The 24,123-nt window shown below is 61.0% G+C and overlaps 2 protein-coding genes across 2 annotated transcripts; one reads left to right on the top strand and one right to left on the bottom strand.

The window, feature by feature from the left end:
- Positions 1 to 69: 69 nt before the first annotated feature.
- On the bottom strand, positions 70 to 24,100 carry BOP1 (BOP1 ribosomal biogenesis factor). The gene is made up of 16 exons (XM_045561233.1): positions 23,980 to 24,100; positions 22,033 to 22,212; positions 14,266 to 14,346; positions 2,778 to 2,932; positions 2,580 to 2,697; positions 2,396 to 2,497; positions 2,114 to 2,326; positions 1,885 to 2,046; positions 1,723 to 1,803; positions 1,588 to 1,657; positions 1,377 to 1,509; positions 1,112 to 1,292; positions 752 to 1,040; positions 585 to 669; positions 395 to 502; positions 70 to 318 (listed from the first exon to the last, which is right to left on the bottom strand). Exons 1-16 carry the CDS (start codon positions 24,079 to 24,081, stop codon positions 165 to 167), a joined length of 2,214 nt encoding a protein of 737 aa, XP_045417189.1. The 5' UTR covers positions 24,082 to 24,100; the 3' UTR covers positions 70 to 164.
- Positions 4,577 to 6,597, top strand: SCX (scleraxis bHLH transcription factor). Its single transcript, XM_045561235.1, has 2 exons — positions 4,577 to 5,321; positions 6,216 to 6,597. The coding sequence occupies exons 1-2, from the start codon at positions 4,740 to 4,742 to the stop codon at positions 6,252 to 6,254; spliced, it is 621 nt and encodes a 206-aa protein (XP_045417191.1). The 5' UTR covers positions 4,577 to 4,739; the 3' UTR covers positions 6,255 to 6,597.
- Positions 24,101 to 24,123: the final 23 nt, after the last annotated feature.

The following is a 24,123-nucleotide window of genomic DNA, read 5'->3' as shown; positions in this document are numbered from 1 at the left end:
AACTTTGGAAAATTGAGCGAGGTGAAAGCCAAGCAGGAACCCCAATTCAAGGAGGCAGGAGCACCAGGCCACAGGCAGCAAAGCCTCTATTGAAGATCCTGAGTACACCCAGCCCCCCAGACCCGCCCACCTCAGCCATGGCCACCGAGAGGCAGGGCAGGCCACTAGCTGAAGAGACGGATGGTCCCGTCAGCCCCTGAGGAGAAGATCCATGGCTGAGAGGGGTGGAAGGCGACATCTAGCACACCCAGGTCTCGGGTCAGCGCGTGCCCCTTCAGCACCTTGACAGGCACCAGCAGCGGGTTCTGCAGCAGGTCGCTGTGGGGAAGAGGAGGGCTCAGGACACAGGCAGACACAGCTGTCCTAGGGAGGGGCTAGGCAGGTCAGGACTCACTTGTACACCATGCCGTGGCAGACAATGACACTGCCGTCGTCTGAGCCAGATGCAAAGAGTGGGTACCGGGGGTGGAAGGCCACAGCCCGCAAGGCCTTCTTGTGGTGTCTGCGGGGAGGCCAGATTGGAGGCAGGGTCGGGCTGGAGGAAGGGACCCTACTGGCCACATCCACAGCCCACCTCACCTTACCTCAGCACCTTATACGGCTTGGTAGAGAGATCCAGATCGAACCACACCAGCTTGCTGTCATAGCTCCCACAGATGATGTTGTCACCTAGGCAGCCAGAGGCAGTGAGCAGGGTGTCCCCACACGCTCACCCGAAGGGTGTATGGCCCACAGTCCCACACAGGCTCACCTGCAGGGTGCACAGCCAGGCTGGACAACCACTTGCAGTTGGGCATCAGCTTCTTGGTGAGCTCCTGGCGCAGCAGGTGGTAAAGGCGGACACTGCGCTGGGAGGCCACAAGCAGGAAGGGCCGGGAAGGGTGAAAGGCTACACGCTGCACCTGTCCATGGCTGCGGCGGAATGGGGTCTGGCTGCGGCGCCGGCTCAGCTGGTGGATCAGCACCTGGGTGTGGCCTGGGGTGGCCAGCACTGAAGCGAAGTAGTCCCCACGCCCGTGCCAGGTCACCTGCATTACTGGCTGCAGAACACGGCTGGCTGGTTGGCTGATCCAGGCCAGCCCCCTACACATCCCCCAGCCCCCTCACGCACCTTGCCATGGCAGATGCGCAGCCGCAGGCCGCCCTGGCGCTCCTCCTCCGAGGCCTCCAGCCAGCGGGCGGGCTGCAGGGTGGGTTCCTGGGGCAGCTCGAAGGCACTCAGCAGCTGGTCCGTGCTGCCCACGACCAGCCGGTCCCCCAGGACAGGATTCAGCAGCAGCACTGCATCCTCCCTGCGGGCCAGGGCCAGACGCAGCCCTCAGCACATGCACCACGCCACATCCCCCACACCCCAAGGCCCCTAAACCCACGCTTACACAGCTGCGGCCACCAGGCAGACGGTGGGGTTGGGGTTCCAGGCGACACTCCTCACCACGCCACCCACAGGCATAATCCTCACACAGCGGGCAGTGACCACCTCCCACAGCCGCAAGGAGCCGTCATCTGAGCCTGGACACAGCAGAGAAGGCTCTGGGGACCTGCTCCCCCTACTGGCCCCCCACCCAGGGCTACCCATCTCAGGCCCACCTGAAGCCAACCACTGGCCCCCTGGGGAGATGCTCAGGCAGCGGACGAGATCACTGTGGCCCCTGTAGACCTGCAGAGGCAGCGGCAGTGAGGAGACGGATGCCCAGGGATATGTGCCCCCCACGCCCCACTTACCAGGGCTTGGCACGTGGGGAAGGGCTGCAGGTCCCGCGGCCGCGGCAGTCTGGGGATGAGGTCTTCGGGGTCCACATTCACCTAAGGCAGGAGAGCACCTGTTCACCCCTGCCTTTCCCCCATTCCCCCCCACCCCTCCCCCAGCGAGCCACCCCCACACACCCTCATCTTGCGCTGTCGTGGGCACAGGTACAGATCAAGGCAGCGCTCAAAGCGCTCCTGGATGAAGCGGCTGTATGCAGGCACGGCCCGCAGGCTCGGGAACCGCTGTGGCAGGAAGCTGGGCTTCCTCTCACCTGGCTCCTCCTGCTCCCACGCCGAGCGCTATGGAAAGAGGGATGAGCCAGGAGCACCGGGCCAGGGGCCAGACCCCCGCCCGGTGCAAGCCCACCTCCTTCTCGCTGAGCAGGAATTCGGGAGGTGGATTGTAGGACTCGGCATGGCCAGGCAGGGCCAGCTTGGGGGCAGGTACGTGCATCTTGTGGCGCCCCAGCACAGCGTGGGGGTCCTCCTGGGCCCACAGGTCATAGAAGCTGGGGGCAGGGTCTCGGGGCCGGCGGGGCTGAATCCAGCCCATCTTGATGGCATGCACCATGCGAGAGACCTGCACAGACGGCCCGGGTCAGGGTTGGCAGCACAGGGCCCGTACCCTGGGGAGCAGGGATGCTCCCACCTTTTCCTTCTCCACCAGGGATGGGATGAAGCTGCGCTTGTCGGCTGGGCGGTTGGTCACCGGGTGAATCATGATGTCCCCACTGAAGAAGTCCACAGCTGGCTAGGAGGGCAGACACAGGCATGTGGGCCAAGGCCCTACTTGGATCTTAAGACCCCCAGGGCCAGGATTGCTACCTACCTACCTCATATGGATCAAAGCTCTCGTCCCCAAACTGGCCCCTCTGCAGCCTCCGCACCAGGGCCACCTGCTGGTCAGTCAGCCTCAGGTCACGCCCTGTCATCTGGTCCTGCACAGTACGCCTGGGGGCCAGTCAGTCAGTCAGAGCCTGGCTCCAGCCCCACAGCCCCACCCACTGCAGGCCCTGCCCGCAGCCCCTCACCAGTAGTCAGGGTCATCCATCTTGTCCAGAAATTGGTCCAGCTCATCCCGGGTCCGCAGGGGCTTGTAGATGCGCCTGCCGTCCAGGTCATAGCCCACATGGGGGAAGTCCTCATACCACTCCAGAGGCACATTGCCCACCGTGTTCCGGATGTCCTACAGCCACAGCCACCATATATGCACTCAGCCCCACCATGCACTTCCCTCCAGGCCACCCAGGAGGTGCAGATGAGGGGACAGGCAGAGTGTAGGCACTAGCCTCGATCACCCGAGGCCAACCGACCCCCACACATGTCCTTTCCCTGGCCCTGGGGTCTGACGTGGCACGGCGGCCGGCACTGCCCCCCCCCTTGGAGGCGCCCGAGCTGCACCTTCACATTTTCCACTGAAGCGGTGCCAACCCCAGGCCCCCCCCCCCGTTGGATTCCTTGGCCAGGGCTCTGGGCAGCCACAGACAGCGATGACCTCATCGCCCACCGGGCTCCCTCCCCTGGCAGGGGCCTAAGGCAGAGGTGGGCAGGGGTGAGGGGAAGACCCCATCTGACCCACCCCATGGGAGGCAGAAGCCACTGCGCTCTGCCCTGTGGCTGGCCAAGGACCCCCTCCTCCTGCCCCTCCCTAGAGCAGGCAGAGCGGCCACATTCCTGGACACACATTCCTGGTTGCAGCCCCTGCCAGCCACCACCCTCACTCCTTCCAGCCTGGGGACTGCTGCCCAGGCGCCACTTCCTGCAACAGTAGCCACGGGGGGAGGGCAGACAGGATGAGCACAGATGGGAGCTCCCCACTGCCAGTGGGACAGGACCCCTTGGGCTCTGCCCCTCTGTACCTGCTCACTCATGCCCCTCCCAGCAGGTCCACCCCCAGGCTCCCCCAGTGCCCTGCCCACTGCTGAGAATGTCCTTTTCCTCTCCACGGGGAAGCAGGGCCTCCAGCACCCCAAGACAACACGGGCATCCCCAAATTGGATGTACAGGAGTGTGTGTCTGTTTCCTGGGGGATCTGGGGGGTCTGGGGAGGAACTAGGTCTTATCCAAGCATGCCTCGTCCCCAGGCATGGTCGAAGAGGCCCACAGGACGCACACAGCAGGCAATGGGGCTATGGGGGCAGTTTCTCTGAAACCACAGAACAAGAGTGAGCTGAGAAGAGTGGTAGAGGATCTAGCAGAAGGCATAGCTTGTGCCAGGCCTGGAGGGGCAGGTGCAGGACAGACAGGCGGGGCTGGCTCACACTAGCACTGGGGCTGGGGCACACAGCCTGGCAGACAGACCCAAGTGCACACGGGAGGGCGAGACAGACAGGGCGCGGTCAGGCTCCGGGGCCAGAGCAGCTGGGTTAATGTGCTTATGCCAGGGAAGAAAGCAGGGCTGTGGGTCCTGCTGGAGCCCCTTCCCACCTGCTGAGAAGCAGTGGCAGCCACTTTAGTCTTGGGGGCTTGACTTGCCACACAGAAGGGAGCTCCCACTTCCTCTGCTCCAAGGACCTGCTCCTGAGCATGGCTGGGGAAGGCTGAGGGGGTGGAAGTGACAGAGGGATAGGGGGAGTGCAGAGTGGGGAGGCAGAGGGCCCAGGGAGATAGACCGAGGAGGCAGGGACCAGGGAGAGGCAGAGGTACTCAAAGAAGGGAGAAGGGTAGGGGGAGAGGGAGCAGGCAGGGGCCCAGGGAGGCAGAAGCCCGGGAAGGCAGAGGGGAAGGCAGAGGCCCGGGGCTCCACGGAGCCTCTGGCAGGAGGGGGCGGGGCGGCGCAGGGGCGGGGCCGGGCTGCCCTATAAAGGCGCAGCCCGCGGCCCCGCTCCAGCCCGGACGCACATGTGCGCGCGGCGACCGGCAGCCGCCACCGCGGGGCGCAGCCGAGACCCCGCGCCTCGCCCCGGCCCCGGGCGGCCCGCGAGGCCCGCGGCGGCCGCAGGAGGCGGCATGAGTGGCGCGCGGCGGAGCTGACACCGCGCCCCCGCCGGTCCATGTCCTTCGCCATGCTGCGCTCGGCGCCGCCGGGCCGCTACCTGTACCCCGAGGTGAGCCCGCTGTCGGAGGATGAGGACCGCGGCAGCGAGAGCTCTGGCTCCGACGAGAAACCCTGCCGCGTGCACGCCGCGCGCTGCGGCCTCCAGGGCGCCCGGCGGAGGGCTGGGGGCCGGCGGGCCGGGGGTGGTGGGCCAGGGTTGGGGGGCCGGCCGGGCCGTGAGCCCCGGCAGCGGCACACGGCGAACGCACGTGAGCGGGACCGCACCAACAGCGTGAACACGGCCTTCACGGCGTTGCGCACACTCATCCCCACCGAGCCAGCTGACCGCAAGCTCTCCAAGATCGAGACGCTGCGCCTGGCCTCCAGCTACATCTCGCACCTGGGCAACGTGCTGCTGGTAGGCGAGGCTTGCGGTGACGGGCAGCCGTGCCACTCAGGGCCTGCCTTCTTCCATGGGGCGCGCACGGGCAGCCCCCCGCCGCCGCCACCGCCCCTGGCCCAGGCCCCGGCCCGCGACGGCGAGAACGCCCAGCCCAAACAGATCTGCACCTTCTGCCTCAGCAACCAGAGAAAGTTGGTGAGCATGGCCGCGGGCAGGACCCGCCAGGGCACACAGGGACACCTGCAACCCAAACCTGGCCGAGGCAGGGAGGAGTGCACACAGGCTGCGGCCAGGAGGGCTAGGCCTCCTCCAGGGCCCTCCGTCCAGGGTCACGAGGCACCCCCAAATGTGGAGCAAGGGGTAGGGGCCAAAAGGGGGTCTAGGGGAAGGCAGGGCAGACGCTAACCTTGGAGGAGCTGGAGAACTGGACCAGGGTTGCTTCAGGCTTCACTTTTCAGCAGGTTGAGAGTGAAGTGAAACGAGTTCAGGAAGTGGGATGTTGGTTCAAGCCCACCTCCCCCCTACCATGGGAAGGGGACTGGGGGGGCAGCAAGGCAGGAAAGGAGACACCTCTGGGGTCCGTGTTACCCTTACAGCCCCTGCAGCCCACCACTCGCCTAAGGCTGGCTGGGCACCTGCTCTGCCCCAGGGCCTGTGGGGCTGCCTGAGGCGTGGGCACGAAGGCACAGGCTGGGGGGCAGGGTGCCGCTGGGGGGCAAAGGCCACACTGCAGGAGATGCTGGCCAGCTGTGATTTACAGCCCCTGCTGTGTTTGGTGGCACCGGAAAAGCAGGGTGAGCAGGGAGAAAATACGGCAGGGCTTTTCCCAATCCCCATTTCCTCTCCAGACAGCACGCGCGAGCTCCTGGGGCCTGAACATCTGGGAAATTTAATTTTACAATTTCGGCTGTGCAGCAGTGTGCTCCCCTCCCCAAAATGTACAGGGGAAGCTGGGGCGAGTTGGGAAGGGGGTGCCTCTGTACCGGCCACTAGGGACAGCACCCGGTGGGGAATGCAAAGGCCCAGGCAGCTCGGGGTGGCACCAGGTCTCTGGGTCTCGGCCCTCACACTCCTCCCTCCCCTCTGCAGAGCAAGGACCGCGACAGAAAGACGGCGATTCGAAGTTAGGAGTGGGCCCACAGCTGCCAGGAGGCACATGCTGCTGGGGGAGGTGGATGCCCCTGGGTGAGCCACAGAGAGCCCCCACCTTGGACCTGACTCGGGCAAGCCCTTCCATGAGCGTGCCTGCCAGGCCAGCCCTGCCAGGCTGTGAGCAGGGCCCATGGACGGACAGGCGGCAGCAGGACTCTGAGGTGGCCCCAGCACCTGCCCGGACCCACTGGAACTTTCCATGCTGGCTTCCTGCCTAGGTTTTCTTCCGGTCACTATGTGTTGGCATCTTGTGTCTTTTATATGATAATATAAAGTCTGGAAATTTTGTATAATTAAAAACAAAACATTATCTTCCAAATATGGAGGCAGACTGACCTCTTGGAAGGTTGGGAATTCACCCTACCCTGAGCCTACACTCCCACTCCAGTGGCCAGGGTGCCCCAGTTCTCTGGGAAGACCCCCCCCACCCGCCAGGACTCGGGGCCGTCCCTCATGGAGAGAGGCAGTGTGAGGAGACAGGCTGGGCTTCCCCGCCCAGAGCTCCTGTGGGGGCTTTGGGGTGAGGCTGGGGGAGGGAAGGGAAGGACAAAGCCCCCCCTCCACGGCAGGGGATGGGTGGGCAGCAGCAGAGCCACCTTACCCTGCCTGCAGGCCTGCCAGGCACCCAGGGGCAAGAAGGGAACAGCTGGCCTAGGCCACTCGGCTGTGGGCAGGTGACACCATAGCCTTTGTCCACAGAGCCCCTGGAAGTAGACATCTAAGTGCACCCCAAGTACCCACCCAGGCCCCCAGTAAGGGCTGTGGGGCCCACTGCATGCCAGGGTCATCCCACTCCCCTGCCTCTACACACTAACAGGACAGAGGCACCTCTCCCTTGCCCCCTAGCTCTGCACGGCCCATGGAAGCAGTGCTCATGCTAGAAGGAGGACGCCAGCAGTCCTTCCACCACCACACCCCACCCAACTCCCCAAGACCCCGCCCACTGTGAGGAGGCTGACGTAGGCCCCCACCATCCTCCGCTCACAGCTGGCCGGCCATTAAACCCTGCAGGTGACAATTATGGTTTAGTGGTGTGAGCTAGGTGGGCATAGCAGAGAAGAAAGGCAGGCGGCTCTGTGCGGCCACCCGCCGAACCAACCCCAGCAGCAGCTTGACTTCCGGCCAGGCAGGGAATGGCCAAGGGCGCCAGGTGCGGGCAGCAGGGTGGCTGGCCAGTCGCAGGCCCCTCCTCAGACCCCAGCTCCAAGCACTTGCAGCCCTCAGCACAGGCACTGAGCCCCCAGGCCCCTGTGGGGGACCAGGTGCTGAGGCCCACGTGGGCATCTGCACAGGGCAGGGCCAGAGCTGCCCCCACCCCTGCACGGATGGGCTCCAGGGAACAGTGGGGCAGGAAGTGGTGGTGTAATTCTGGAGGAAATTCTCAAAGCCAGAGCCATTAGGGGCTAGAGGGGGCTGTGTCCAATCTGATAGAAATATAACAGGATAAAAAGTCACAACGGCAGGTTTCGTTCAGAGAGAAACCCAACCCCAAATTTCCTCTCCTTAATCCTGCAGGAGCCTACAGCTGGCCAGAAGGAGGAGAGGCGAGGACAAACTTGGTCACTGCAGAAGTCCCCACCCACCTAAGACACCAGACCCTGGGGGGATGTGGGGGTAGAGCTAGGAGCTGAGGCAGCTCCTTCCCCTCTTGGGCTTTTCTCCTCGCATCACCTGTCCAGCCGCCATCCCAGCCAAAGAGGCCACTGTGAGAAGTCAGGTGGGCCCAGGGGCACCACCCGGCAGGGGCACCCTGCCCTGGACAATCACAGCCCTCAGAGTCCCCAAGGTGGCTGCCCTCAGCCCACTGGACACTGGGTGTGGTTCTGCAGGAAGGGTCTGTGGCCTCACCCACAGGCATCACAAGAGGATGGGTGGCTGGGTGAGCACCCACCTCAGTGGTCAGAGTGGTCCAGCCAGCACTGGGGACAAACCAGAGAGATGTGCCCTTTGAAATCAGACACTGGAAGTTCCCACAAAGCAAACCAAAGAGTGAGGGGAGAGGCGCCCTTCGCTCTTCGGTGGGGGCTGCTGGCCTGAGCAGGCAGGTGTCAGGGACTCAGTGGGGCACCAACGGGTACCGCGTGGCTTGGGGACCCAGCGTGGAGGGGAGGCAAAGACTGGAGCAAGTGGCAGGCATGAGCCTAGGCACGGGGACACAGCAAGAGGAAGGTCGGAGCCCACTAGATAAGGGCCCGAGTCTGGGGTGTCAAATGCAACCAGATGAAAGGGGCCGGGGAACAGAACAGAGACCTTGGAGCCAGGAGGATCCCCAGGGCCCAGCGGGTTGGGGTGCGGCACGCGCTGGCCAAACCCTCCATGAGGGGCCTGACTCCGACTGCGGCTGCAGCTTGGCCAGCCTCAGGCCTGGGCAGCCGGCCCAGCCGCTCCCTGCGCTGCACCGGTAGCAGCAGCCCAGGGCCTGGCCCGCCAGCCAGCAGGAGGGGAGGGGCAGGGGAACGCTCCGTCACCCTCCACTGCTCCAGAAATCTAAACCAGACTGGGGGTGGCGTGGGCTGAACCACAGCCCTGTGCCCCACTCGAGTCCACACAGCTACTCACAGCCAAGGGGTGGCAGGTGCTCCCTGCCCACCACAGCCCCTGGCTTCCATCCCAGAGTGCTGGCCTCACCCTCCACCGTGCCAGGAGCTGCAGGACAGACTCAGGGCTCCTCTCACGTGCCCCACAGAGGCAGCTGGGAAAGGGGGGGGGCCCACCCGCACCCTGGGCCAGCAGCCGCCCCTGCGAGCTAAGCTGGGCTGGAAACGCTCTGCTCACCCTCAGCTGTCAGCTCCCTGTCCCCAGCCCGGGAACAGGGCACCACATGATTCATCACCAGGCCGCCTGCGCCCACAGGCCAGCCGTCCCACCCTGCTCAGCACCTGCGGGCTGCCAGGAAACACATGTGACCCTCCAGGTCAGGCACCGCACTCTGAGAGCCCAGGCTGCCTGGCCAAGGGCACACACAGACCCAGGGTCAGTGCTTTCCTGGGGGCCCCCATGCCCAGACCGCACCGGACACAGGCAGCAGCAGCAGCCGGCTGATGTGCCGGCTGGGGTTTTTCCGCCCTCGATGAGCCCCCTCCCCTCCCCCTCCCCAAAGTGGCTGCAGCTGTCAGGACCACAGATTGGAACTGCAGGTACGCGGCTGGCCCGCTGCCCGCCGCCCTCCCGTGTCTGTCTGCAAGAGAGGAAGCCGGCCCACCTCTGGAATCCTTCACTCTCTCCTCGTTCCGCCTCTCCCACCTGTCCCCCGGGAGCGTGGGGTCAGCCGCCCTCGCTCAGTCTCTCTCTTCCCCCGGCCCCTCTCCGATTACAATGCGGGTAGTGTTCAGCGCTCACTACACTCCCCCGCACGCGATGGCCGCCTGTCTCAGAGTGACATGGCCTTCCTGTGCCGACAACTCCTCCTCCTCCTCCTCCCTCCTGGAGTTTTATCTCTAAGTGATGAGGGCAGCCAGGGTGGGGTGGGGGGTCGGGGTCAGCTGCTTATACCAGGCTCACCTGCTGCATTGGACCCCACAGAAAGTTCCAGCAGGGTGCTGAGCTCTGGAGCTGGAGCCAGAATCCTTGGCGGACCAGAGGGAAAAAGCCAGGTCCTGCTTGGGCCTCACCTTCTTGCCCCAAAGTCCAAACCAGCTGCGGGGACCCCAGAGGGGCAGAGCCAGGCAGAGGAGCCCCTAGCCCAACCCTCACCTCCCTCTCTGCACCCACCATCTGTGTGTCTATCCCTCAAGAAGCTGGCCAGGCCCACAGCCCGACCTCCTGCCAGCCCCAGGCTGCGGGGTGGAGAGAGGGCACCCCTTGCCTGGAGGCTGCCCCAGACCCCAGCCTGCCTGGTCCAGGGTCCAACAGAGCAGCAGCTCCCAGAACACCTGTCTGAATGCTGGGGTTGGGGGCTTGGGCTCAGACATGAGTCCCACACTCACTCACCCCGAGTCAACCCAATTTCACCTGAGTGGCAAAGGCCTGTTCTGAGCCGTGCTACACAGAGACAGAGCTGCAGCTTCAAGGTGGGGGGGTGCCAGGGTGCCACCTGCTTAACCCCAAACACAGCCCATATGCATCTGGGACTCCTGCCCCCATCAGCACAGCCTGGCCTTGGGACACAAGCCCACTCCAGCCCCTGCAGCCAGCTTCCTGCTATGCCCCTACCCCAGCCAGCACCCTCCGCCCACCATGCCCCACAGAACCTGATCTCCAGACACTGCCCCTGGTGAGCCCCTTGGCAAACTTCCCTCAATAACCCCTGTCCCAGCACCCTCCTGCCACTCACCCAGGGTTCCCACTGCCAAGGAAACTGGCCCTGAGTGGGCACCAAAGCAGGCCCGAAGCCCCCTGCCCCCATCCCCCAGCAAGAGGCAGGAAGGGGCTCTGGAGGGCTGTCCCCCCTACCCCTCCCCAGCCACTACTGCAAGATTCCCAGGCCCGAGAGACCCCTCATAGGGGCCAGCTGACTTCCACCACCTACCCCTTCTGCCTGACCCCCCCTTCCCAAGAGGAATCTTCTCTCCCAATCCTATGCAAAGGGCGGCTCTTGGGCCAGGGGGTGGTGCTAGATGGAGGTGGGGTTTCCCTGGTCAAGGGGCACCCAGCGGGGACCACAGCACATGCCCACCCATGCCCTATGACCACTGGAGAGGGGGTGGGGTCAGCAGAGCACGTTGGCGGGGGCGGCCCTCCCTGGGAGGGCTGGCCCAGCACACAGGGGAAGGACAAGAGCTGGGAGGGCCCGTCTGAGCACATTCGGAGGCAGGCATGGGCTCGGCAGGGCAGATGGCCGCCAGGGAGGCCAGGGCAGTCTGCAGGCCTGGGGCGCCCTCCACAAACCAAGCGGGGAGGGCCAGCTGCTCACTCACTGCTGGGAAACCTGAGCCGAGAGGCGCTGGCTGCCAGGACGCAAGGACGCAAGACTGAGTGCGCAGGGCCAAGACGCGGGCGGGCGGGTGGGGGCGGCCCCGGAGGAGCAGGAGGCCGCCAGCACTGGAGGCAGCTGCCGGTTCAGTAGCCGGGAGAAGCCATTAATGGCGTTTGGCGAGAGAGCAGAGGAGATGGCGGGCTCTGGATGCAGATGGACCCATCCCAGGGGAGCAGTCGGGGCTGCAGCCCCCACGCCTACCTCTGCTCCTACCCAACAGCCGTCCATAGGGGATAGGGGATAGGCCCAGGCCCAGCACCCCAGGGACAGGGTAGAGACAAGCGAGGAGGACAGCTCCTCCTGGCCTCTCCCTGTCAGCAGAGTTCTCCGTGCCCTGAACCCTTCACCCTGGCCACAGGCCTGCTGGGCAGGCGAGAGGAAGGGCAGGCAGACAGGCAGTTCCTCCCCTGGGCCAAGCCCAGCCTCAGTTTCTCCCAGCTGCTTGACACCAAGAGGGGGGCTGCCTTTGCAAAGGCCGCAGGGCCCCCTCGCCCCGCCCCTCCACCCCGCCCCCCTCCCCGGGGGTCCCAGCGGCTGGATGAGATCACGTCTGTGAAGCTCCAGGCTCAGGCGCGGTGGGAGAGGGGTGAGGTGGCCGTGCGGGGGCGGGGCGGCCGCAGCTTAGCTGGCTCCTGGGGGCTCCCCCCACTCCATGGCGGCCAGGACCCCTGCCAGGCCCAGCGGCTCAATCAGGGGCTCCACCCCCACCTCCCTCAGCCTCACTCCCGAGAGGGTAGGAGGAGACCACGTGAATGGAAGCAGCTCTCCCACCAAGGGTGGGCCAGGGTTAGGGAACTGTCCAGGGGAGGGGAACCCCCAAACTGGGGCCCCAGTGGAGGCCAGCAGTCAGAGGGCACAGAAGCTCCACAGTCCCCAGACCAGGCCCTGGATCCAGACCTGGGGGTGGGCAGGGAAGAGGCCCAGGAAGGGAGGCAGGTGGGGGCTGGTGGCACTTGCCCCCAGCAGGGCCCTCCTGCCTGCTGCCAGGGCCCTGGCCCAGAGCCCTCAAGGACCTGACATCGAGGCTCGAGGGCCTCACATAGTGGCTCGGCCCCCCAGCCAGCTCTGCTGAGTGCCTCTGATGGGCCAAAGAGGAGCACCAGGGTCCCAGCACCACCGGCCAACTCCAAGGACACTGCTGGGAGAAGGGGCCAACCAATGGAGGCCTAGGCAGGGGCTGCCCCGACAGCAGGTTGTGGCCCCTCATAGGCACCAGCCAAACAGGCCACAGCCACAGAGAGGGCCTCTGCCTGGGAGGGGCTGCCGTGTGTGCACACCCCCCAGAGAGATGTGCCGCTGTGAGGAACGGGGACAGGAAGCTCGAAGAGGACACAGCCCTCCTCTCCCAACCTGGACCCTTGCTGGGAGGCTGCCCAAGCCTCCTCCCTGACCACCTGTGGGCCCTAACCACTCCCCTCAGCCAACCTCACTCTGCCCCAAGTGTGCAGAGGCCCAGACGGACACAACCTCTGGGCGCCCCCCACGCACACAGACTTCTCTGGAAGGGACACATCTGTCCAGGCCTGGCTGGGCTCCTGCAAGCTGAGCTCTGCCGCCCCCTCGAGCCGCTGGCCAGCTATGCTGGCAGGAGTAAGGCCAGGCGGCATCTCAGCTCCTAGGCTGTCACTCAGACCACATCTGGGATAGTCATCACAGAGGAAGCAGCCTCCGTGGCCCAGCCGCTTCCTCCAGGCACAGCAGGGGGCTGCCCACCCTAAGGCCAGCAGTGGCACAGCAGTGGCAAGGGACAGGCCCGGCAGAGTTCTGTGGGCAGGTCAGGCTAGCCCTGCCATCAGCCACGATAGTCCAGGGCCCCTCCCCCGGCCTCTGTACTCCACTTACAATCATCATCGATTTCTCAAAATACCAAATATAAAAAAGTAGCCGACAGGATGTGGCTGCCGACAGCCAGAGCCCCTGGGAGGGGGAGGGGAGACAGGCAGGGGCCGTGCTGCGTGGCCCCCCTTCGCTGAGTGCGCTGCTGCTACGGCCAGGAAACCAATTTATTTTGTTTTGTCTCTGTTCTCCGAACGCGCAGCAGAGACCGGATCGGGCGGGCAGCCAAGCAGCCACTGCCAAGAGAGCATGAGGGGGGGGAACCTGAGCAGGGAGGGAGCGCGTGTCTCCCCCAGGCCCTGGGGACAGCCCCTGACAGGCAGGCAGGAAGAGCTCCTTCGGGAAGCAAGGGCCCCATCCCTGCAGGCCTCACACCAAAGCCTTCCCCCTGCAGTCCCCCAAGGCCCAGAGGAGGCTCTCGCTCCCACCAGGGGTGCACGGCACAGGGGCCACACCAGGGAAGGGACAGGCGGGTGACCCCACTGCCGGGCTGAGAGCTTCCAGCCACTTCCAAATTGAGGGCAGCCCCCACAGCCCAACTGTGACACACTGGACATAGTCTACCTCGACCTCTAGGCACCGCGTCTCCCAGAGAAACCAGCGGCACCACTGGCCCAGCACCATGCTTTTCCCCTTCAGACTGTAAGCTCCTTGAGAGAAACCACCAAATTTTGCTGTCCCTCCTGAGTAAGTGCTCCTGGAATTCAGAGGCCTGAAGGCGGTGGCCTATCCCACATCAGCCACTGCTTGGGGATGCCAGGGGAAAGAGCCAACCAAGACACCATGAGATGCCCATCCCCTGCCAGAGGCTGCAGCGGCCCACCCGCAGATGGGAGCCTTAGTCTGCTCATGACACCCCCAAGGAGCACACGGTGACCCAGAGCACGCCACCTGCAGACACATCAGTGGAGACCAGTCCACAGGGCCAGGGCGCAGACAAAGGCACAGGGGCCATGGAGCCACACCCAGCCTCCCTTCCCTGGCACGCGCAATGACCCACACATACTGCTTCAGTCATGTGTCCCAGACCCCGAAATCACTCTTCCAGACGTGGAACAGGGCCCCAAGCCAGGACGCCCACTCAGGCCTCACCATGGCCCCAACCCCTCTCTGCCCCCAAGCAGCACAGCCCACCTTTGGGAAGGCCCAACACCCCAGCTGGGGGGCTCCTAGCCTGCACCCTGCCCTGGCAGAGGGCCTCCCACTCCGCACGGAGAGTGCCTGAGCCCAGCTCACCTCCTCGTCAGAGCTGTCCTCAGCATACTCATCCCCACTCTGTGCTCTCACCACCTCTGTCCTCGGGTAAGGGGGGCCGGCCTGCAGAGAGAGGGAAGAATGGTTACGTCAGGGGGTATGGGATGCCCTTGACCTTGGGTATGTCCCAGGCCCAGGGACCGCAGCTTCACCTCTGGTGAAGCACCTCAAAAGAACTGCTCTCCCCAAGGCTGAGGCCCCCACAGCCCCCACAGGACACCCCAGCTCCACGTGAGCCTCAGGGCCTGTGTAGCTGGCGATCACCACTGCAGGCCCCGCCCAGACACTGCCCCTCTGCAAGGGCCAGGCTCACCAGCCTCCCCGTGGGCCCCCTGGCAGCCCAGGGAGGTACGGACGTTTGGTGCCACGCTGGAAAAGGTGAAGGCACCTAGAGCAGCAGGATCCCCCGACCCCGCCAGCCACTTCCCTTAACTCCTGTCACCATCAAAGCTGCTGCAGGGCTCCTGGTCTGACTGACCCACGGCAGGCCCAGAGCCAGCAGCAACACCTGGATAGTGGTATGGGCAGGGCAGGTGGCACACACCCAGGGCTGGCACAGGGGCCACAGCCAGGCCATGCCTCAGGGTAAGACCCCAAGGCGGTCTCACCAGCACCGGGGTGGAGGAGAGGCCTGTCTGGCTCAGCCCAGCCAGCCAAGGGCCCAGAGTGGTGCCCTGAACCTTCAGAATGCCTGTGGCCCCCACAGGCCCCCAGTCCCCTCCCACCTAGCATATCCACGGCCCCAGGCTGACCCCAGCCCCCCAGGTCAGGGAGTGGGCCACTGAGAATCACAACACAACCTGGAAAACAGATTCTTACACCCCCCCCTCCGCCCCACAACTGGGGAGGTGTGGATGGCTCCAACCAGATCGGGTTTACTGGTGGAACCAGGACTGATGGGGAAAACAGGCCCACCTCTCACCCCGGGGGGAGCAGGAACCCCAGAGTGTAACCCCCGCCCAGAGCCCCACGCCCTCCTGCCCGGGCAGGAGCCAAAGGCTTGCCGAGCCTGCTCCTCCTCCCGCCTGTTTTTTCCCTCAATATAAAGAGAAATGGGAGACTAAGTTTTTCTCCAGGCCAGGAACAAGGAAAGATTCAGTTTCCACATCCTCCGCCCCCATCTCCCCTACTGCTCGCTGGAAGCAGGTCACACTGCCTGGCAGCATGGGGCAGTGGCTGAGGTGACCAGGGCTGGGAGCAAGGGGGTCAGCCTTAGGCCCTGCCTCTGCCTAGGTGCACCGACCCCCACACCTGCCCCCAGGCCAGCACCAAAGTGACAACAAGCTGCTGTTTGTCCCACACCCACAGCATGCTCTGCAGCATGGGCCTTGGGGGTCATAGCCAGGGCATTGCACCGGTCGCTGCATCCCATGACCCTCAACTTCCGAGCCAAGGCCACAGGCACAAGGTCCCGGCAGGTGATGACTACTTGCCATCCACACTGTGTGCCCCCTGCTGCCCTGTGGGTGCAGACAGGCCACCCACACAGCCCTGTAGGGGCTGGAGGAGCCAGACACAGACAAGCACCCAGGGCTCCAGGTGTGTGTCCACGCAAGGCTACGGGGCAGATGGCGTCCACCAGAGGGCAGCAGTGCAGGAGCCCACCCTGTGCTCCCTAAGAGCAGGGGGGCCAAGCAGCTCAGCTCTGGGAACTGGGTGACCGGAGAAAGCCCCGTCACTTCAAATTTTGGAGGCAGATGCTTTGGGGCATTGAAAATACATTTTTAATTTAAAAATTAGGAAAAAATACCCCCAAAACAGCCAAATGGAATGTAAGCCCATGAAACACTCCCAGCGCCCCCGGCCAGCAGTGGTGCAGATGCGGGGCAGGGGGGTCCTGCCCAGATCCACACAGCCCCCAGGCCCCCAGCACCACAAGGACAGGCTCAACCCTGTCCAGAGCTGCCCTGAAAGAGCCCCAGGTGAGGAGACCCAGACCTCAGGGCAGGAAAGGCAGCCCCCCCGCGGGCGCAGGCAGCAACACAGCCTCTCGATACAACTGACAGAAGCCAATTGGCTAGACTCGGGGTGTAGGTAAAGGGAAAGCCCAGAGACACCACAGGGACAGCAAGGACCAGCAACCCAGGGACAGCAACCCAGACGGAGGCAGAGTGGGACTGAAGGACCCACCAGCGGACAGGGAGCTGCCCCGTACACCCAGGTGGGGCTCCTATGGGAGGCTGTGCTGACCAGCTGGGAGAGGGACTGCACTGGGGGCTGGCAACAGGCCGGGAGGAGGGACCACTCCTGTCCATGAATCTGGGGGGCCTCTGGACCTTGGGGAACAGGCACATCTCTGCCCACCCCAGGGCGGAATGTATGTGAGCCCAAAACACTGAGCGAGCTCCTCCCTGCCCAGCATCTGGCCCAACCTAGCCATGCCCTAATGCCACCACCAACTGGGCATGTGACAGCGAGGGCACCTGTCTCTTCCTGTGAGCAGACAGGCATGGCCACTGTGTCAGCCAGGCCAGAACACTGCTCCCAGCACTACCTTCCCTGTAGTTTCTGGGTCACGGCTGCCCACAAGAGGATTCCACTAGAGACTTGGAAGGCAGAAGGGAAGCAGCCACAGCCATGCACGTGCATGTCCCTGACACCTCAGGGCAAAGATCAGAGTGTGGCTGGTGACACAAAGACCCTACACACAAAGGAGGCTAAAGAACACAGTGCTGCACCACAGACCCTCCACGCTGGACAAGGGGGCTATTATGCCCCCCAGGGCACAGCCCACACCAGCTGCAGGAAGCCCCACACAGGAGGGCTCCATGCGTGTGGCTCATCTAACAGGAGAGACTTATAAACTGATGCATGGGAAACCCACATGCTTTTAACAGAAAATACACCAGCGGGGACTCAAAAGGCCAGAGACAACACAAAGTAAAAAATATCCCTTGTTTCTCAAGAAAAGGAAGGTGACTCAGGGCCCAACATGTTCACAGTAGGACCCCCTCGCTTTGGTGGTAGCCCACCTGCAGCCATGGGCTTTTGTTGTGGCTTTGGGTTTATGTGTGGCCCAGACCCTCGGGGTAGGGAAGAGGGAGCCCCAGCAGCTGGCCCCTCCTTTGCCAGCTCTTGTTCCCACCCACTTACCAGGCCCAGAACACATCATCGTGCCCTTCTGCAGCTCTGAGATCCTCCTGCCAACAGCCAGGTGAGGGAGCTTGGAAGGGAAGCCCCTACCCTGCTACCACCCTGAGCATACCTTGCAAGACACCAGGGCTCTCAATCCCCAGAAACAGTGAGAGTGAGTGCCTGTTGTTGGAAGGCACTGGGTTTGGGGTAATTTGCTGCACAATGACACATAACTGACACAAACAGAGAAAACAGCCAAGGGCTCCTGGTCCAGGGGCCTCAGACCAAAACGAAGCTAGTTTTCCTGACCCCACGTGCAGATCCATGTGAGGACACAAGATGCTAGGTAGACAGGCGGTCAATCTAACCAAGGGAAGAAGACAGAGTGCTTCTGGGATTGGGGCAGCCTTAGGGAAAAAAGGGTTAAAAGGAAGTTCTAACAAAAGAGATTGAAAAGAGAACTGATGAGACATCTCCTCCCTCCCCATGAGGACTGAAGGGCCCATGATAGGGGTGGCTGCACCCAGGGGAGGACCACCAAGGCACTTCCTGGGCATCTACCTCAGCCATGAGCTCAAGGGCAGGGACACAGGTGGGAAGTGCAGGCCAGGCTGGGCAGGGGCCCAAGGCAGGAGGGCGAGTCACAGGACCCAGGCACACCTAAGACCCATGGGAAGGGAACATAAACAGTGATGAAAAGTGCATTTCAGATGCACAGGGATTTAGCTAAAACCGTTCTTATAGAAACAAAGGAAAAGATGCCTCATTCTCAATGAAGAAAAGATGAAGTTCCACCAGGTAGGACCTCAGTTTGGGAGAAGGATCTCAGGTGTGGTTGCCCAGAATGGCACGACCTCCAGGGGACACTCAGGATGCCTTTCACAATTAAAAATGCATTTACCCTTTGGCTTGCAAATTCTTCCCAGAATTTATCTTATCCCAAGAATTGCTAACATATGTGAGAAGCAGCATAAACAATGTTATTACCGTAGCACCATTTACAACAGCAAACGACTGCAAGTATCCACCACTGGAACTGGGGAGGGGACCACAGCCCACATGCAATGAGCGGCTGTGTGCTCAGAGAGCAACAAACTCAAAAGCAGGGAAAACGTCCTGAGACTGTGCGAGGTGTGCTCCCCTTTCCGCCAAGAAACCATAATTCGAAAACTGTATGTGCACACATGCTTGGATGTGCAAAGAATGTCTTAGAGACTTTAGAACTGGAAACAGAAGTTGCCTGGACAGAGGAACAGGAAAGTCCTCTAGCATCCCCATGACACCATGTGCACATTTACCTGCTCAAACCAACATCACGTGATTCTACACACCCCTTAAAAAGAAAGCGGTGCACACGGAGAAATACAAAAGGCCCAAGGGAAGCGGGAAGTGAGAGGGAAGTGCCTGGCTGGCATTGGAGGCAAGTGCATTCTCGCCTGGTGGGGGCACGTTTGCCCAGAGTGGCCCTAAGCACCTGGGCCAGCGACTGCCTGACAGGCCTAGAAGAAATGCACACACAGGAGGCCCAAAATTCAGCCTCTCCCTGTGGGTTTGTTGCCTCCAGGCACACACCCACGGCAGCCCAGAGAGCTTGCCGGGCCCTCTGCGCCAGTCCTCACCTGTGCGATGCTTTTGGCAGGATGCCCTGGTCTGTATGAGGTGGCTTGAGGCAAACGCCTGGAACCCAGACTTATGGGACAGGGCTCCATGAAATGACCCACCAGCACGGGACTGCCAGAACAGCAGCAGGGACAGGCTTTCTGCAAATGCCACAGCGCCTGCCTCACTGCATCATCTGGGCCAGGTGCAATGCTGCAGGCAGCAAGGTCTGGGGAGCACACAGCCTGATGCCACATGCGATGCCGCCACTGCTCCAGTCTGATCTGACAGTCACCAGACTGTCCTTCAGACACACGAGACCCAGAGGCCCAGAAGAGAGTGGCTACCCCTCATCCTTGGCAAGAAGCAGTGGAAGCCTTGAGACAGCTAACAGGGGATACGTCTTGCCAACGGAATGTGGAGGAAATAGGGGTGATGGTCAATAGACAGACAGGAGCACATGGCTGAAGAGAAATTAGCAGAAAACCCACTGCTTGGCGGTCACCAGTACCCCACGTAGGAGACACACCCAAGAAGAGGGGGCAGTGGGCGTGGGGAAGGAACAATCAGGCTGTTCTCTCATCACAGAAAAGTCATCTTATTCTCCAGTGGGTTCCCAGGCAGACAGTACCTTCACTCACAAAGCAGCTCACTATGGCCCCTGATTATGTGCAAGACCACACAGGTGCGCATGCTGTGTCAGGGCCACAGAATCCCAGGCTTCCCAGGAAAGAGCTGGGACACTTAACAGAGATAGGGCCAGAAGCTGGTAAGTCACTGTTGGCACGAGTTCCTACCACTAAAGGGGAGGCTACTTCTAGAAGCTGCTCAATGGAGGGGCTCTTGGATTGAGGACCCATACCCAGTGGCAGGAACATCTGGGGCAGAGACCTCCAGATGATGTGACACGTGACAACCCCTGACTAGGGGTGAGGACGGCTGGCGGGGCCCGAGAGGTTGAAGGATGCCAGGGTTATGGGCGTAATGAGCCCTGGGCTGGCTTTGGGATGACAAAGAAATGGGCCTAATCTGGGGCTACCAACCCAGAGTGTGGCAGGGCTGTCAGAGGGGCATACTGGATGCCTTGTGTAGTCATGCTCAGGGAAGCCACGAGAATATTAGGGAAGCAGGGACTGTCCTGCAGGCTGAGTTTCCACCAACAAGGCCACATGATGGCAAAGGACTCGCATCATCCCACAAGGGGCGCAGATGGGAGGCAAGTGCCCAGCTCAGTCAGCCCAAGGTATCTGATGGCTTCTGAGGAACAGGTGGTAAGGGGCAGGAGAGACTTCCTAAGGAGCTAACGGCACCCTCACCTCTTTAATTCACTCCCCTGACCTGCAAGAATTTAAATCCAATAATGAGGACCATACTTCAGAACTGAAAATACTCCAGCAGGGGCCAAATATGCTAAAGCACAGAACAGACACGAAGATGTGAGCGCCAAAGCTGAGCGGGCAGCTGGGCAGCAGGAGTGGTGCAGGGAACCAGAGGACCACCTCCCAGTGCCATGCAGTCAGAGGCTGGCAACTCCCAGAGCCCACCCTGTGGGTGGAGGGCAGGGAGGCCCATCCTCTGGGGCAGGCGGTTATTGACCATCTCTCACTGAGGCTGCAGCCTCAGGCCTTGCTGCATAACGGAGCAAACAGACAGGAACATCCTGTGCTGGGCAGCCAGCTATGTCCAGTCACAGAAACCCCCGCAGAGAATGAGCTGGAGCTGCACATGCTCAACAGCCCAGAAGGCCTGGAGCTCGGGGTCTCTAAAGACAAGCCCAGAGAAGACAGTGCCTTCCACCAGGACACATCTGCTGTACCTCTGAGATACCTGTACACATTACCTATTTCAAAAAATTTAATAAAAGGAAAACTTCAAGTACTTAAATGTCTAAATTCTTAACTTTCCTTTTTTTTTTTTTTTTTAAGACAGTCTCGCTCTGCTGCTTGGGCTAGATTACAGTGGCATCATCAAAGCTCACTGCAACCTCAAACTGCTGGAGTTGAGCGATCCTCCTGCCTCAGCCTCCCAAGTAGCTGGGATTATAGGCATGTGCCACTGTGTCTGGCTCTAAGTTTTTTTCAAGTAAGCTGTATTTTGTAATTTTAAAACCTTAAGAAGGGGAAAATAGTTGCAAACCATGGTCAACAGACTTAGCACATCATTTTCTCTCTGTGCATGCCAGTATTATAATTAAAGCCTGAATAAGCAGAAAGTTTAAATCTGATTTTAAGTCTTTTCTTCCTAGCTGGGCTCAGTGGTGCACACCTGTAACTTCCAGCTATTCGAAAGGCTGAGAAGGGAAGATCACTTGAACCCAGGTGTTCAAGACCAGCCTGGGCGACATGGAGAGAGGCTATGTCTCTTAAAAAAATTATTTTTTTCCTAGTAAACAAAGCCATCCAACGCAACCAGCACAAACTGAACAAGCCAGGGCTTTTGGTTTCCGTCAGGGGAGCAGGCTTCTGTACTAGCCAAGGTCATAATTTTCAGAATGCCAAAGCCAAGGGAAGTGTAAATCATTACAAACTATTTCCAGAATATTTGAATAACAAATGCTACATTTTAGTTAAACGAGACTTTTCTTCCACTGACCTCCCTTAAGAGTAGGGTGCACCCCACCATCACTGCAACGATACAATGCACAATACTCCACCTGTGGGCACTTGGGCTCCTGAGGCCCTATAGGGTCAGTGGGGCTTGACTCCAGAGGTCCCATATGCAGCTTGCTTGGGTCCCTAGCCCAGCACCCACAGGAGTCCAGTCCCCATCTTGGACCCTGCTGGAGGAAACCCAGCCCGCAGCAAGGCTGGAAGGGTGGCTCGGTGTCCCACAGATAAGCAACACAAGAATCACTTCAGGAGAAAAGGCTCAAACATGGGGATTTTCAGTTCTCTTGAATGGTACACACAACTGAGGATGAAAACCAGAGCTCCAGAGCCCAGTATGCCCCAGGTGCAGCGAACAAGGGACATGGGCCTTGGAGTTCCCGAGGGAACTATGGAGAAAGCAGTGCACTGCAGCCCCTCAGAGAGCCCAGAGGGGAAAGCCTACCAGGGAGGCTCCTTGCTCACCCACCTGCGCCTGGTCCCCAGTGGTCTTTTCTGACCCGCTGTGGCCCTCGACGTCTTCATGGCCATCATCCTCATTACTGGCACTGCCAGAATCTTCCAGGCCTGAGAATACACTCTCTTCACTGTCAGAAAGGCCAGAATCTGTGCTGTCTCCATGGCTGGGAGCAGAGCTGCAGAGAGAGGGCTGCAAGGAAACACTGGGTTGGTGTCTGCCGCCCTCGCAAGCTTGCCCACACAGACACCATGAGCTGACTGTTGCAAGGAGCAGGCCCCACCATCCACTCCAGGCACTGACCAGTGGCTCTGTAGAGCCAGCCTCCAAGGCCCCACCCTCCAGCCCCAAGTCTCCACCTCTAGCGAACCATCCACCCAACCTGAGCCTTCTGCACCTTCTACTTCCACAGGCAGCATGGCTATCTGCCTCTAGCATGTACATTTTAATTCCTAGCATCTCACAAAGAAGGGACCTTTCAAGGACAACATCCCCCTTTTAGAGCTCAGTTTCCACTGCATTAAAAACTTGCTTTCCACTGCCAACTAAACTTCTCCACAGTCTACTCTGGCATCCAATGCCCCCAAGAACTGTGAGGGCACTAACTGGAGGAGGAGCTGGTGGCCAGAAAAGGACCACAAGCCCTGCAGGGCTTTTACCACCTGAAGAAGCAGCCTCCTTATCTAATGAGATTGAAACCAACAGTTAATCAGCAAATTGAAAAGGCTGGTTGAAGAATAATAAAAACACTGCATACTTCACTTATACACAAGTATAATCCTAATCACTCCTGCCTTGGAGCAGGACATAGCTTTCTCTGAGCAGAGCCCTGATGACTAGAGACCACTCCATGCCTAGCTACATGACACAACATACAGCAGATAGGTCCCATGACCGGTTTTTAAAAAGTGAAACTAGAAAGCTGAGCGTGGTAGCTCATGCCTGTAGTCCCATTCACTCAGGAGGCCAAAGTGGGAGGATTGCTTGAGGCCAGGAATTTGAGGTGACAATGAGCAATGACCATGCCACTGCACACCAGCCCGGGTGTCACAGAAAGACCCTGTCTCAAAAAGAAGAAAAAAAGTAGAATAGAAACTCAAAGACTCTTTGGAAGCAGCTGAGTGTGAAGTCTAGTCTTTACTGTCTTCTAATAGTTTGTAAGACTCACCCAAAAAGACAGACTGTATTTACCAGCTATATCATAGCATTTAACTGAGTTTTCACAGAAGTGATTCTAAAATATACCCCCTGGTGATGGAGCGCCAATATTCAGTTGGCCACACAATTCTAATAGCAAGCAGAAACAGCATAAATGGTTTGGGCACAAAAACAACTGACTCCTGATGAGTATTTAGCCAAAGGGTGGAAGTAGCAGAACCTGGCGCCCAGAGCTGCCTGCTGGCAGAGGGCAGTGGGCGAGGAACAGGAGTGCATTTCACAAAACAAAGGGACCGCTTCAACAACCCACTTGGCTGTGCATACCTTCTGCCCAGATTTGATGACGCCCCCACAACCACGCAACGGCTAAGCTGGGCATTACGAGTAGAGCGGCAATGAGTTCTGATATAACAAACACAGCAGTCACTGAGTTCTATTCAGGTTTTCTTACTCTTATATCCAACCATGAGTATAATGCAAATAGGGCGCGCACGAAGAGGTTAAGTATTAAGTGGAGGTGCAAACCCCGATCCTCCCGATGGCAAGATGCACAACGCAAGCGGCTCGAGAGGCTGCGGTGAGGGCTGCCCCCGCCCCACGTCCGCTCCCTCCGACATCCCTAGACCGGCTCCCGCGCCGCGGCTCCCGGGTACGGGCGGTCCTTTCAGCCTGGGGCCCCACAGCGACGCCAGCACGGCGGACGCGCCCCCGCCCTCCCCGCCTCCTCTCTCGCCCCGCGCTACCGCCCGCCACGTGCACGTCAGGCCCTTGGCCGGACGCGCCTCGCCGCCCCGCGGTCACCTCCTCCAGCTGTGGCTCCGGCTCCTGCTCAGGCTCCGGCCGCCGCTTCATGCCGCAGCCCGCCGTCGCCTCCACGGCCCCCAAGCCCCGCGAACCCGCCATGCCAGCCGCACGCCGGCTCGAACCCCGACAGCTGCTTCCGGC

This window comes from Lemur catta, chromosome 9, assembly GCF_020740605.2.
Source record: "Lemur catta isolate mLemCat1 chromosome 9, mLemCat1.pri, whole genome shotgun sequence".
In the NCBI taxonomy this organism is placed as follows: domain Eukaryota; kingdom Metazoa; phylum Chordata; class Mammalia; order Primates; family Lemuridae; genus Lemur; species Lemur catta.
The sequence above is the reverse complement of the archived record's forward strand: the minus strand, read 5'-3'. Positions and strand labels throughout refer to the sequence as shown.